This window comes from Caloenas nicobarica, chromosome 1 (genome assembly GCF_036013445.1).
Source record: "Caloenas nicobarica isolate bCalNic1 chromosome 1, bCalNic1.hap1, whole genome shotgun sequence".
NCBI lineage: Eukaryota > Metazoa > Chordata > Aves > Columbiformes > Columbidae > Caloenas > Caloenas nicobarica.
The window spans coordinates 50,460,353-50,476,317 of NC_088245.1; the positions used below are offsets into that span (position 1 = coordinate 50,460,353).

A 15,965-nucleotide genomic window follows, 5' to 3' on the forward strand; every position below is an offset into this window, starting at 1 on the left:
TTCCCGGCAGCCGGCAGCGAGGCGGGGGCACCCCCGCTCACAGCCGCCCGGTCCGGCCGCGGGCCTGGGGCAGCTCCAGGGCTCCAGCCGCCGTTCTCTCTCCAGAGCGGCTCCCGCTGTGTCAGGGCGGCCCCGCCCGCCTGTTTTCGGCTCCGGGCTGAGGCAGCGCGCGGTGGCGGTGCCGTTGGCCCGGCAGCCGTTCCTCGGGCTGTTTTCTGCTTGCCCGGGCGCCGCACGCCTGGCTGGGGCAGGGATGCCCAGTGGGGAACTCTCTGGGTCGGTTTGGCCCCCGTCAGCACAGGGGCCTCCGGGTGTTGCCCGGGCTCTGCGCCTCGGGATAAACCTTGCAAGCTGTGCTGGCTTGACCCTGGCTGGACACCAGGTGCCCACCAAAGCTGCTCTGTCACTCCCCTCCCTCCTCAGCTGGGCAGGGGAGAGAAGGCCCAAGGAAAAGCTCGTGGGTCGAGATCAGGACAAGGAGAGAGCGCTCAGCCACTGCTGCCACGGGCAACACAGACTCGACTCCCACGTGGAAGTTCTTGTAGTTTATTGCCAATCCAATCTGAGTGCAGCAATGGGAAATAAAACCTGCATCTTAAACCACCTTCCCAACGTGCCTCCTTCTTCCCGTGCTCAGGTTCCCTCCTGCATTTCCTCTACCTCCTCTCCCTGAGCGGCACGTGGGAAGAGGGAATGGGGGTTACGGTCAGTTCTTCACAGGCTGATGGGCGCAGCCTTGGCCAGCGCTGGGTCCATCTTGGAGCCAGCTGGCACGGGCTCTATTGGACATGGGGGAAGCTTCCAGCAGCTTCTCTCGGAATCCTCCCCTGCAGCCCCACCCGCTTCAAACACCTTGGCATGCAACCCCAACACAGAATTAGTTCTTCCTGAGCTTACCACCTTAAGCTTACCTCGCCCAGGCACAGCCACGTAACTACAAAGAGCCCCTGTCTCGACAGCTCTTGACAGCGTTAACACTTTTTCGGACGGCTGCTCGGGCCCACTGACAGTTCAGTATTCATGGCCCGCATCTGCTTTCCTGAAAGGCAGTTGCGGGGCTTATGGAACTGTGGGAGTCTTTTCACGTCGTTTCTCTGTTCACAGCCCGCGTCACTGCTGCCCACCTTGATCTCAGTGAGCAGTTTCATCGCGTAGTCAGGTCAGGTCATTCCTGTAGGAATGCCCTTATTCCAGTGCCAAAGTCCCAGTGGTCAGGCAGGCGGTATTTTCCTCTGCAGTTAGTCCTCGGGCTGGCTGCTGACACTTGAATTACAAAAAATTCATAGGCTTCTAGAGAGACTGGAGGACTTCCAGTCATTTCAACGCCTTTGTACTTCTTCCCCAGCTTGGGTGTGACCACCGCTGAGCCAGCCTTGTACCCTTCGTGCCCATGGAGCCGCCGGCAGCTGCTTTTCATGTACACATCTGTCCCCCTTCCCGCTGGCTGACCAACGGTGTACAGCACAGGTGTGCTCTGGTGATTAGTGCTACAGTCCCGTTGAAATAGTTTTTTGATTTCTTTTCCAAGGAAGCAGCAATGACGTCCTTTTCCTTGTAGGTCGAGGCTTCCTCTCCTTCCTGTGCTTCCTTTTGTGTTTTAGTCCTAACTTCTCAGGCTTTGATCTAAGAGTGCTCTGAAGTGTTCATATCCCAGTCACTGATGTCACTTGAGTTATAAAATTGACCCCATGTCCTGGAAATAACAGTATGGCTTAGCATTCCCAGGACCGAAACTTCATTTTCCCCCATAGGTACTTTCTGTTCAGAGGCAGCCCAGGACCTGAATGGGAACAAAGGTGTTAATTCCAGACACAAGTGGACGCTGCTCTTTCTGCTTTAGAGGTGGCAGTAGACACCACAGAAGCAAGAAAAAGCAAGTAACCCCAACCATGTCAGCAGCGAACAGCCAACAGTGTACTAACAGGAGCGACAAGTTCCTCCATCCAAAGGAAGAGCTGCAGTAAAAAAACGTTGGGCAGAAGGGTTTTGATTAAGAACTAGTCAATAAGGTTTGTCTTTGTGTCATCAAAGGTTGGTTTCACAGGCCACAGTTCCTACAGCAAGATGTTGGGTATTATTTAAGCCATGGCAAATGGGTTTGTTCCATTTTTCATTAAAGAAACACTGGAAAGGGAGACTCCGAAATGCTCCCATTTTCTGTACTTTGCACTGAAGCAATGGAGATGAAGGTAGATGTTCAAGCTGGACATGTCTCCTGGCGCCATGATGTTGACATGAGGAGCTGGAGGAGCAGTTGGAACTTTCGAAACGTAACATTCTATACTGGCTGGCAACTGCCTTCGTCGGTTCAGCAAGGCTGCAGAAGGCACCAGCTCCTTCGCTCGAGTGCCTTTTGCTGCCACTTTGCATCTTCTTTCGAGACAGAAGCAGAGCGGAGGTGCTGAAGGTCCAGTTTTTACAAGAAAACTGCTGCTTTCAGGACAAGACACTCTTTTGCCTCAGTGTTGAAAACTTTAAAGTTTGCATGTATGTCCTGCGAGTATTAAGAGCGTGGAGGAGAAGCACAAGGGGTGAAAATGACCGCAGTTGGGAATGACTGCTATTTCCACTGTTCCCCCTACGTACAGGTAAATGCTGTAGATTGTAGAGTGCTTTGGATCCTTGATTTCTTGATATAGCCATGTTGACAGGGAGGTCTGTTATATAAACGTAGAAGCTGATAGGTCACTCTGGCTGGGTCATGGCCACATCTGTAGAGGAAATATCGGATTTTTGGAAGTGGTGAGAAGAGCTAATGATCTTCTGAACCATGGGCAATTTTTCATTTTGTATCCATTTCAACAATGGGGATTTAGGCGTTAATGCCGGGGAGATGAGCTTTGGCTCCAGACCCAGCGCGTCTCAGGGGATGGCCCAGTTGTACTGACTACAGTCCAAATGTGGCATGTTTTGGAGATGCTGCTCTTAGACCCAGCCGCTAACGTCTTGAACTAGGTGAAAGTTCCTTTAAAATATCACATAAAATCTCATTAAGAAGTGAATTGCATAATCAGAAATGTTCCTAGAATCGGTACTCTGGAATAAGGCAGGGATACAGAAAAACAACTTTAAGTAACACTAACAAGAGTGACTCTCATGAAAGCGCTATCTCTGCAATATTGTGTGGACTTTTTAGTTGGTGAAATTTTGACGAATAGAGGGAGAGTAGCAGTGTGCACATATGTATTAGTAAAGAAGGAATAATTAAACAAATAATTAACAAGTCCATATAGATATGCTCTCTATTGTTTTGGGTTTGGTTTTGGTTGGTTTTTTGGTTATGTTTTTGGGGTTTTTTTGTTTTGGCTGGGGGTTTTTTTTGGGGGGGAGGGGGTAGGTTTTTCTTTTCCCCATTAGGCTTTTGTTTGTCAACTCTACAAACAGCTGGGAGATGGTGTGAGCAATATTAATGACAGTAATCTCAGAACATCAACTCCCAAACTGTTACTTTTTCAGTTTTTGCTGAGAATCTTTCTGGGTTTGGTTTCCCATTCCTTATTTCCCATGGACCCACGTACATTTCTTAAGAGAGTCTAATGTAAGATTCGCACTTGTACAGCCGATTTCATTTGGGATTGACCTGATTATCCCGTTCTGCGGGAAAGGAAACTCAACCACATGTCAGTTAAGTAACTAATAGATTCTTTTTCTTCCCAGCATCTCATGAAAAGTCAGCAGTACTTATTAGACTGCTTTACTCATGTTCTCATCTAGGAACACTTTTACATGACGGAAGCTCCATCGACCTAACTCAGGATAACTTTAGAGTGTTCTGGAGCTTCAGGTATCTTTAAAGATAACTTTAAGAGTTCTAAAATATCAGAACATGGTCCCAAAAAATCTTGGTCATATGTTCACAGCAGTACACCGTGTACCAATGCATTTATTCTATTTTTATTGTTATATTTACAATACATGAAATCTCTTTTCTCCTGCAGCAGAAGTACAGCCACATCGCCTGTTTCTGGGAAAAACAACCCTCAGGCTGTGTGAGGATCAGTTGTGCCTTCCATCATACCAAACCTCGAAATATAAATGGACTTTTTTTGCCACCTAGTAACAGTAAGTAAAAATATTTTCTCTACTATTTGTCCCTTAGCATAAGCAGATCCACAAGAATGTCCCTGCAGTGCTCAGTAATCTCTATGAAGGTCCAAAATGTACCATGGTAAATCAATGGGGTAGGATCTGCTACCCCAGCAAGTTCAAGGCAAAGAAATGAATTTTATTGGCATTTGAACAGGGTTGCCACATCAATTTTTTAGCTGTCATGTTACGGATGTTTCTCTCAGTCCCATGAAAGAGGTTAGCAAGAGCTATGGAGTAGAAATGTTGCAGGAATAGTTTGCAAGGCTGTGCAATATCTGAAAATCAGATTATTTATAGAAAAATTTAAAACCCCAACCATTACAAGATGTGGGGTTTTTTCATCATTTCGTTTTAAAGAGGAGCTCTTGGCTACCAGGAGCCAGCCAGTTAGACAGCTGGAACCTGGAAGAGGGAAAGTGTCCAGGGCAGGGAACCAAGACAGGTGTCAGAAATCAGGTAGAAGCTGGAGTGAGAGCAGCGTGACTTGTCACAGATGCATGAGCAAGGGGACTAAAATGGAGATGTTCACGGGCCTGAGCTCCAGAGCTGGAGAAAGGTGTCATGAGAGAAGTCCAGAGAGACCTCTAGTCAGAAGCAAACACCTTGTGTTCCAGAAATTCCCCCAGGGAAAGGTAGCGTGTCCTATGTGGGCGTGTTGAGCCATCCAGCCCCAGAGGAAGAAGACAAGAACTTGAGTGCTCTTTCTGTGAGTGCACACATTGCTGAAAATGCACGTCTTCATCTTATTTCTTTAAAACTGGAAAATATATCCAACTTCAGTATTTTTAATGTAATGTACAGAATCCTGATTATATGATCATTTTTATGTCAGGCCGTTGCATTTCCTGGCTCTCATAAAATGCTATCCCAGTTCTGATACAGTTTTCTGCAAACATTATGGGTAGATATACATGCCTATGGAAGAGAATGCCTTTTCTGATTTTCTTCATTTAAGTGAAAATGATTTTCATGAAATTCATACTCTTCCTCAAAATATACATTTTGTATTTCGTAAAAAGAGTTGTGATTCTGAAAATTTGGACAGAAAAAAAATGTCTGCAAGTTAAAATGGGTAATGCAGTGCTTAGCATTGCTAAATTCACCAAAGGTAGATGCCATGGGGAGTGGTACTATAATTCTGCCTGTAATTCAGCATATTTAAAATATTTTCACAGCTGGGGTACAAAACTCATGTACTCATTTCAGCGCAGGTACAACTACTTACATGTTTCCCTATGTTCTAAATATCCTGAAACACATTGGAAGAAAGAAGGATACTGACTGAAATTAGTATCGAACAGCTGGAAGAGACATCCAGCCTTCTCTAAACATCATTAAATGATCAAAACGTCCCTCTTTTCAAAAGGCTTTATTCCTCACCTGTTCTTTCAGAGGAAATACAACCCATGTTTTTTCACGCTTTCTGTTGTTGCAAGATGCTCCTTTGCCAAGCTCTGCGGAATAGTTTTACCACAAGGCACAATGTGCCTATGTAATGATCCCTTCCATAGGATAAAGATGTCGAAGTTACACCTGCTGATCTGAACCTGGATTTGATATTTTAGTTCCTCCTAATAAAAGAAATATAACGTTCTTTTCTGCAGATGCGTCATTGCAACAGGGTGGCCAAGAAAGGATTCTGCATCCAGCCCATCATCAGGAATCACTCCGAAATCAAGAGAATATTTTCCTACCAGTTCATGCTCCACTGATTATAAGCCTCAAGAATGAAGAAGATGAAAAGGATGACGATGAGAAAGAGAACTGTAAACAGATTTTTTTTCTTTTACAAAAAAGTAGAATAGGATCTTTTTCTACACTTCACAACTGATTTGTTATAATAACCATTTCATATTTCAATAGCAGTATCATCCACATACCCCATTTTCATTAAATAGAATTTGAAAAGTGATCCACAATTCGGATGGCCATCAAATACTCTTCAAACTTTCTCTAAATTTGGGGACACAATTCACTAGATTAACTGAATGTCTATGCATATTTTTATATATTTGTTTTGGCTTTGTATTTTTTAAATGTAGTTATTAAAGCGTTGACTGTATCTCACTCAGAGAAATTCATGATGGTATTTGATTATTAAGAATTGCTGAAGGTCTTTGTATGGATACCTAGTAATCTTTTAAAACTATTTCCTACAGATGTTTCTAATTGGGTGCCTAAGACTGCTGCAGAAATTGAAGAGGAAAGAGCCATAAAGGAAATATGCTATAAAACTGGTAAATATGAAATCAGTCCCTCTTTCCTAAACAGCAACAATGCCAATATACTAAGCCTTGGGTTTATTTTCCCTCTCGGGCTATGTTTAGGAGAGTATTACAGGATCCAATACCCTCACGAACACCAATCAGCAGAAACTGTGTCTTCACCTCGGAAAAAGGAGAAATTACTCCTGGAAGCTACCGAGCGAGACTTGCAGAAAGGTAAGGACTTTTCATCTTCTTGGACAATATGTACCACTTTTAGGATTACACTTACAGGGACAAACTACTAGATACCTTGCCCCTCCTCCCCTCTTTTTTAATTTAGTGACAATAAAAGACAGCATATTACGAAGAACAGTAAAATACTTCATTAATTTTTCCCATACCATATATATACATATATATATACACATATGTATACATACATACATATATATATATACACATTCCATATATATACATACATAGTGTCACACACGTGGTGACTACCTGTATCAAATGCAGATGGAAAAGGTAGAAACGGGCTGTAAACATCATGTGTACTTTCTAGAGATATACAACTGTTCCATAAATTTCGTCAGGTAAGATTCATCAATACAATTCATGAAAAGTGAGAAGTTAAAGAATGAGCAGGTAATTTGTAGCTGGTTCTTTACTTCGGAGCCATAGTTTGTCTTTAAGCTGCATTTTATGGAATTGTCTTAGAGAGCATGAAAGTTCTACATCAGTTACAGTAGACAGGAACCAAACATCTAAGAAAACAGAAAGAATATAAAGTGGGAGGTTAAAGGAAATTGCACTCATCACTATCTCACAGAGGTGGGAGGAAGAGAATGGCAGGGCCAGTCCCTGTGCTTACACACAAGCAGCTCACACATCCTTTCTGCTGCCTTTCCAGGTGATGGCAGTAGAATTCCCAGAACATTTATTAATACAAAAAGAGAAGGAGAGATTTCAGGAAGGAGAATACCAACAGAGCATATTCCCAGAAGAGATCGTCGATTCTTTGAAAATGGAGGTAAATACCCTTTAGCATCAGCTTCTCATTGATTAACATCTTCTCTTGTGGTAAGTAAAATACCTGAATATGCACGCCTTAAACTACAGTATAATACCCTTAGTCACCAGGTACATTCACATCGGAGGTGAATCTATTATAGGAATGTTGAATCTCCCGCCATTCCTTGGTATTTCTGCAACGCTATTTGTCACCATGTCAGCAATGCGCATTCAGCTGTTAAGACTCTGTGTGGGCCCGTGCTGTGAACTGTATCACTGAATTGCCTGATGATTCAAGTAATCCTTTTGCCAACTGAAGTTATTTTCTATGCCACGTTGTTTTAGTCGTTCAGTTTCCAGGACAACATGTAGCTGAACTGATACAACTGAGACACAGGCAAAGCATCCCTCATGTGCAAGGGGTGAGAAATAAGCAGCGGCAGAGAGGAACATATTAAGGGTTGTGGTTTTGTTGCTGAGTTCTCTTGTAATGACAGGCAGCTCAGGCTCAGAAGTTGTCACCCTGCGCTTTGGAGCCTGTTTGCATTGGGTTCCCATGCAGATGTCATACTTTGACTTTGGAAAAGGGTTTATTCCCCCTGTGACACACACACAAATTACATACAACTTTTCACTCTCAGTTCTTACAAATGTCCCTGTGGATTAAAGCCCATATTTGTTAAACTGTAAACCCTAAACACAACCACAGTGAGCTGGTAAATAAGCATCACTCCAAAGAAATAAAGAAGAATAAATGGACTTCTGAGGAGCCAAGAAATTCACCTCATACGGTATCAGGAAAAGGTATTTTGAGAAAACAGTTGGCTTATTCATTTTCATTTACTAAACTGTTAGATGATCCAGCACTACCTACCTAATTTCTGTTAATGTCAAATGTGGACAATCCATATTTAGATTGGACTCTCCACAAAGAACATTGTATTAATCTTGTCTTCCAGCCTCCAGGCTCCTGCAGTATGTCAAATTTTGACGAACAGCTCAAAATTTTCATTTAATTTGCTTTTTCACTTTTAGGAATTCACACTTCAGACCCCAAAGGAAAACCAAGTTACCAACCAAGGGGTCAAAGGAAGGATGATGAAACTGCTGCTTATGTTCCTCGTGGGAGAGCAGCTGGAAGAAAGACATATTGTGATTCTTCAGAACCTCGAAGATCAGCATATGTATTCTACCGCACTGTCAATGTCAACCAGGAACCAAAGTTCAACGGACCTACAGGTGGGCTCCTGCTTACACAGGATTCTTAAAATGCCTCAAATGTGCCTGTCTGTATTGTGCTGCTTTCGTTTTTGTCCCTGCAGGTGATTGTTAAGTCATTTCTGCCTAAATGCCTTCATAGCAGGAATTCATTTCTCTGCCCAAAGAGCAATGAATGCAATGATGTGCTGATGTGTACTAACATACCGATCGCCATTAATTACAGCTTCTTTTATCAGATTTCTTCTTCTGAAACATTTAATAACTTGTAATAGTCCATTTAACTTCATGTTGGAGCATGATGGATTCATGCTTATTTTTATAATTTAGTATTATTTTCATCTTCCATAAAGAAGTCCTGTGTGTTGCTTTTTGGCAATCTGTTTCAGATGTAACCATAATTTTACATCTTACACTGTCTTTTCAACTTGCTAATACAGCTTCTCACAACCTCGTACATCAGTTGGGTTTTATTTGCCTTTCTGCTTTCCTTTTCCATGGTTACTCTGGATAATTCTGTTGGTTTCATCTCTCACTTCATGTAGAAGTTTAGTGGTAAATAATTTCAATAATCATAAGTTAAGAAAGCGATTTCATCTTGCCAGGTTCAGTCATCTCTTCTAAGACTGGTTGAATCTCCATCTTGAGGTGCCTCCCTGTCTTCATTTCCAATAAAAGGAATCTCACTCTGACAGAGTAACCGCTTCCCAAAGATTCATAATGTTAAGTCGAATTAATCCAAACGGTACTGCTTTATTCTGGAGATGAACAGTTTTACTTTTTTTCTTTTCATGTTTGCTTTGATTAAATGTGGACAGATTGGTAGAGAGATTACAAAGAGAACATTCTTAATCTGAATAATACAATTAATCAATTGCCAGGTTAAAAAAAGTTAGAGCATTTCACAAAAAAAGGTGATCAGCTTTTTTGTCATAAGAACAACCATTACCATTGCCACTACCTTTATTTTCAAGCAGTACCTGAGCCATATGGTTGGAAATGCTCCAAACCAAAGAATCAGCTTGACACAAATAGAAGATTTTCGACCCAAACAGAAAACTGTTGTAATGCTTACATGTTGTGTATAAATAGCTATATATAAACTTAAAATCGTAGCATTATTTTGCAATTAATGATTTGAATTAATGGAATTGAGATGGAATTAATACAAAACAAGAGAACTAATAATATTTTTAACCAAATTTCACAGAAAACAGTTAGTCATTAGGCAGCTTCTCTGATGCACAATCAACTGCCCAGCACAAAAACATCCCATTGCCTTATGTCTAGTGCATGCACATGCAGGGATAGAAGAGGAGATTGGATTCACCTGATGCTTTCATTCATACTTCAGCTGATGTAATATTTAATTCACATACCAGCCTAAGAGAGTCCTTCCTGAAATTGTAGCTGAACTCAGAAACAATGTTTATGTTTCTTCTACAGACAAATACACTTCAGGATCTTACAATGCACCAACTTGGAGGAAAAGAAATCCACATGCAAAAACATTCCCTAAATTTGGAACAACCATTCAGGTAACTGTTTGATCAAAATTTTTACAACGTAGTCTACTTCACAAAAGCGACAGGACTCTCCCCACCTAGAAAATGTAAAACTGCTCTTAAAGCTTTTGCAGCCAAAACCCACAAGATTCTAAGCAATGCTGAGTCATCTGAATGACCAGGGAGTAGTTCTGTTTGTTTGCAGATATGTAATTTTGACTGTAAAACTAACCCAGGATTTCTAATGTTTTACAATATTACTGATATGAAAGCAAAATACGTACCTGCCTTCAAAGTGAGGAGCTACAACAAGTGGGTTTTGGCTCGTAGCGCTGGACAAAGCACAGCACAGACCACAGGAGTGTGATCTGTTTGTCTGTTTGATTGCTCGTGAAGCATCTGCAACAGCTGAACGATGATCAGCCGAGCTCCAAATTCATAAAAGGACTCGGGCTACAGAACATTCTCCTGATACCCTAAGGACCATTAATACATTTTACAGCTGCCTTGAAAGCAGAGATTACAACCTCTATCTCGTGCTCAAAGTTTAATTCTTAACCTGTTTCTGAAAGAGCATCTATAGATTTATTCTAGTAAATAATGTACAAAAACTTCTGTATATCTATTTTGACAACAGAGCCAAAACGACATGCAAGTGAACAGAAAACAAGAACGATACCCAGAGCGGAGAATAGGATGAAGCGAGTGGTTGACATTACAATACTCTAAAGTGAAACGAGATGCACCAATGTTTCAACAGTGACAAAAAAGGAAATTAGGAAAGTATGTTCTGTATGGTCATATATTAAGGTTTTAAATATATTCACTAAGTTGTGTCTGTTACGAAAATTAGACAGTTGAGATGATTTTTAAAGACTGTGGCTGTTCACCACAAGACTGCTAGTACAATATGTGCATAGAGATGAAAAAAATCTCTAAGCAGAGTGTTCCCCTAATGTATTTCACAGAAGTTTTACTGCATAACAGAAGTTCTAATGCATATGTACCGTGATTAAATAAATTGTTTTCGGATTTCAGTAAAGCCTTTGATACTGTCTCTCACAGCATTCTCCTGGACAAGATGTCCAGCACACAGCTGCATAAACAACAATGCAGCGGGTGAGCAATTGGCTGATGGGTCGGGCTCAAAGGGTTCTAGTAAATGGGGTCATGTTGGGTTGGACACCAGTCACTAGTGGGTTCCACAAGGATCTATCTTAGGGCCAGCACTCTTCAATGTCTTCATAAATGACTTGAACACAGGACTAGAGGGAATCCTAAGCTTGCTGCTTACACAATGTTGGGAGGAGCTGTTGACACTGTCGAGAGCAGAGAGACCCTGCAAAGGGATCTGGACAAATTGGAGAACTGGGCAATCACCAACTGCATGAAGTTTAACAAGGGCAAGTGCCGGATTTTGCACCTGGGACACGGCAACCCTGGCTGTACATACAGACTGGGGCACGAGATGCTGGAAAGCAGCTCTGCAGAGAGGGACCTGGGGGTTCTGGTCGGTGGGAGGTTGAACATGAGCCAACAGTGTCCCTGGCAGCCAAGAGGGCAACCGTGTCCTGGGTGCATCAAGCACAGCATTGCCAGGGAGGTGATTGTGCCGCTCTGCTCTGCACTGATGCGGCCTCACCTGGAGCACTGGGTGCAGTTCTGGGCACCCCAGGATAAAAAAAGATATAAAGCTACTGGAGAGTGTCCAGAAGAGCGCTACAAAGTTGGTGAAGGGTTTGGAGGGGAAGCCATATGTGGAGCAGCTAAAGTCACTTGGTTTGTTCAGCCTGGAGAAGAGAAGACTAAGGGGAGACCTCATCATGCTCTACAGCTTCCTCACAAGGGGAGAAGGAAGGGCAAGTGCTGATCTCTCTGGTGACCAATGACAGAACCTGAGGGAATTAAAGGAACATGTGCCAGGGAAGGTTTAGGTTGGACATCAGGGAAAGGTTCTTCCCCCAGAGGGTGCTGGAGCACTGGAACAGGCTCCCCAGGGAGGTGTCACGGCCCAAGCCTGACAGTGTTCAAGAAGAGACTGGACAACGCCAGTTGGAGCGCTACAGCAGACAGGCGAATGACACCCCGATCTGTCCGGACATTGCCTGTTACATCTTGGCAAGAATTACCTCTGACTGGGCTCCATTACTGTCACCTTGCTACATACTCCACATCTTGCAGCCTCAAATAAATTCTTCCCTCATAATGCTGATATTGCTTTGAGCACAACAAAAAGATGAGAAACAAGGTTGTTTTGTCTCTGCAGGGCTCACAGGTGGGCACAGCAAAACGGCTCCACACAGGCTCCCAGTGCAGCCGCGTTCCTGCCACGACTGTGCCCAAACTCAGACAAAGCAAACTCAGCATCGGGGTGCACACCTGGATGCACTTGGCAGCAAAAGGGGGGGACACACCTGAACTGGCTCCCAAGCGATCTTTCTCTCCCGCAGTTAAGGCGGGGAGCCATATGGAAACCCGGACCGCACATTTCTCTCAAGATCTGCAGCCAAACCTCCCGCCACTCGCTGTCCCCCTCCCCGCAGCCGGCCCGGGCGGGTCTGACACGGCCGCTGCCGCTGCCTGTCCACCCCGCTCCGCCCCGCCGTGCGGCGCCGCTCCCCGCGGCCCAGCGACTCCCCCTGGGCCCGGCCCCGGCCCCGTTCCGCCTCGGCCACCTGGCGCTCCCGCTTGGCCGACGGCTCCTCCTTCACCTCGGTCACGAACACACACGGCACCTTCCGCTGCACCGCGCCCCGCCGCCTCATGGCCCCGGCCACCCGAGCCCGCCCGCTCCCGCCGCCGGACCAGCGCCGGCCGGAACTGCGGCTGCACCGCCCCGCGCTGCGCCACGGGAAATGGAGTCCGTGAGCGCCCGCCCGCCACGAGCCCCGCCACGCACCCGAGCGCCGGGGAGGGCGGCGCAGGGCAGGGCGGGCGCGGTGGCCTCGGGGCCCCTTCCCGGCAGCCGGCAGCGAGGCGGGGGCACCCCCGCTCACAGCCGCCCGGTCCGGCCGCGGGCCTGGGGCAGCTCCAGGGCTCCAGCCGCCGTTCTCTCTCCAGAGCGGCTCCCGCTGTGTCAGGGCGGCCCCGCCCGCCTGTTTTCGGCTCCGGGCTGAGGCAGCGCGCGGTGGCGGTGCCGTTGGCCCGGCAGCCGTTCCTCGGGCTGTTTTCTGCTTGCCCGGGCGCCGCACGCCTGGCTGGGGCAGGGATGCCCAGTGGGGAACTCTCTGGGTCGGTTTGGCCCCCGTCAGCACAGGGGCCTCCGGGTGTTGCCCGGGCTCTGCGCCTCGGGATAAACCTTGCAAGCTGTGCTGGCTTGACCCTGGCTGGACACCAGGTGCCCACCAAAGCTGCTCTGTCACTCCCCTCCCTCCTCAGCTGGGCAGGGGAGAGAAGGCCCAAGGAAAAGCTCGTGGGTCGAGATCAGGACAAGGAGAGAGCGCTCACCCACTGCTGCCACGGGCAACACAGACTCGACTCCCACGTGGAAGTTCTTGTAGTTTATTGCCAATCCAATCTGAGTGCAGCAATGGGAAATAAAACCTGCATCTTCAACCACCTTCCCAACGTGCCTCCTTCTTCCCGTGCTCAGGTTCCCTCCTGCATTTCCTCTACCTCCTCTCCCTGAGCGGCACGTGGGAAGAGGGAATGGGGGTTACGGTCAGTTCTTCACAGGCTGATGGGCGCAGCCTTGGCCAGCGCTGGGTCCATCTTGGAGCCAGCTGGCACGGGCTCTATCGGACATGGGGGAAGCTTCCAGCAGCTTCTCTCGGAATCCTCCCCTGCAGCCCCACCCGCTTCAAACACCTTGGCATGCAACCCCAACACAGAATTAGTTCTTCCTGAGCTTACCACCTTAAGCTTACCTCGCCCAGGCACAGCCACGTAACTACAAAGAGCCCCTGTCTCGACAGCTCTTGACAGCGTTAACACTTTTTCGGACGGCTGCTCGGGCCCACTGACAGTTCAGTATTCATGGCCCGCATCTGCTTTCCTGAAAGGCAGTTGCGGGGCTTATGGAACTGTGGGAGTCTTTTCACGTCGCTTCTCTGTTCACAGCCCGCGTCACTGCTGCCCACCTTGATCTCAGTGAGCAGTTTCATCCCGTAGTCAGGTCAGGTCATTCCTGTAGAAATGCCCTTATTCCAGTGCCAAAGTCCCAGTGGTCAGGCAGGCGGTATTTTCCTCTGCAGTTAGTCCTCGGGCTGGCTGCTGACACTTGAATTACGAAAAATTCATAGGCTTCTATGTGATGGAACACCTTATCCTTGGTGCCATCTTAAGACATATCAAGGATAAGAGGGTCATCAGGGACAGTCAACATGGCTTCCCCAAGGGAAGTCGTGTTTGACCAACCTCATAGCCTTTTATGAAGACGTAACAAGGTGGATTGACGATGGCAGAGCAGCGGATGTGGTCTACCTTGACTTCAGCAAAGCATTTGACACCGTCTCCCACAGCATCCTCACGGCAAAACTGAGGAAGTGTGGACTGGATGATCGGGTAGTGAGGTGGACTGCAAACTGGCTGAAGGAGAGAAGCCAGAGAGTTGTGGTCAATGGGGCAGAGTCTGGTTGGAGGCCTGTATCTAGTGGAGTGCCTCAAGGGTCAGTTCTGGGACCAATACTATTCAATATATTCATCAATGACTTGGATGAGGGAATTGAGTGTACTATCAGCAAGTTTGCTGATGACACCAAGCTGGGAGGAGTGGCTGACACGCCAGAGGGCTGTGCTGCCATCCAGCGAGAGCTGGACAGGCTAGAGAGTTGGGCGGGGAAAAATTTAATGGAATATAACAAGGGAAAATGTAGAGTCTTGCATCTGGGCAGGAACAACCCCAGGTTCCAGTATAGGTTGGGGAATGACCTATTAGAGAGCAGTGTAGGGGAAAGGGACCTGGGGGTCCTGGTGGACAGCAGGATGACCATGAGCCAGCACTGTGCCCTTGTGGCCAAGAAGGCCAATGGCATCCTGGGGTGTATTAGAAGGGGGGTGGTTAGTAGGTCAAGAGAGGTTCTCCTTCCCCTCTACTCTGCCCTGGTGAGACCTCATCTGGAATATTGTGTCCAGTTCTGGGCCCCTCAGTTCAAGAAGGACAGGGAACTGCTGGAGAGAGTCCAGCGCAGGGCCACAAAGATGATGAAGGGAGTGGAGCATCTCCCTTATGAGGAAAGGCTGAGGGAGCTGGGTCTCTTCAGCTTGGAGAAGAGGAGACTGAGGGGTGACCTCATCAATGTTTATAAATACATAAAGGGTGGGTGTCACGAGGATGGAGCCAGGCTCTTCTCGGTGACAACCAACAGTAAGACAAGGGGTACTGGGTCCAAGCTGGAACACAAGAGGTTCCACTTAAATTTGAGAAGAAACTTCTTCTCAGTGAGGGTGACGGAACACTGGAACAGGCTGCCCAGGGAGGTTGTGGATTCTCCTTCTCTGGAGACATTCAAAACCCGCCTGGACGCCTTCCTGTGTAACCTCACCTAGGTGTTCCTGCCCTGGCAGGTGGATTGGACTAGATGATCTTTTGAGGTCCCTTCCAATCCCTAACATTCTGTGATTCTGTGATTCTAGAGAGACTGGAGGACTTCCAGTCATTTCAACGCCTTTGTACTTCTTCCCCAGCTTGGGTGTGACCACCGCTGAGCCAGCCTTGTACTCTTCGTGCCCATGGAGCCGCCGGCAGCTGCTTTTCATGTACACATCTGTCCCCCTTCCCGCTGGCTGACCAACGGTGTACAGCACAGGCGTAATCTGGCAATTGGTCCACCCAGTTCAAGGCGGGGCGGGTGTTTTTGTTTGTTTGTTTTTTTGCAAGGAACCACCCATCACATGCAGGTCTGGTGCTGCTATGAACCACTAGTCCTCTTTCTGGAATTCTGCCTTATGTCTCACTCCCTTCTCTTTGGCTTTGCCTGCATCCTTCTTCCTC

At 46.5% G+C, this 15,965-nt stretch overlaps 1 protein-coding gene across 1 annotated transcript; it reads left to right on the forward strand.

Moving 5' to 3' along the window:
* Positions 1-3,016: 3,016 nt before the first annotated feature.
* LOC135986909 (uncharacterized protein C12orf50 homolog) lies at positions 3,017-10,733 on the forward strand. The gene is made up of 11 exons (XM_065631496.1): positions 3,017-3,031; positions 3,861-4,062; positions 5,694-5,855; positions 6,249-6,326; positions 6,417-6,530; positions 7,210-7,329; positions 8,010-8,114; positions 8,346-8,549; positions 9,503-9,589; positions 9,975-10,066; positions 10,671-10,733. The coding sequence occupies exons 1-11, from the start codon at positions 3,017-3,019 to the stop codon at positions 10,731-10,733; spliced, it is 1,242 nt and encodes a 413-aa protein (XP_065487568.1).
* The last annotated feature ends 5,232 nt before the right edge of the window (positions 10,734-15,965 follow it).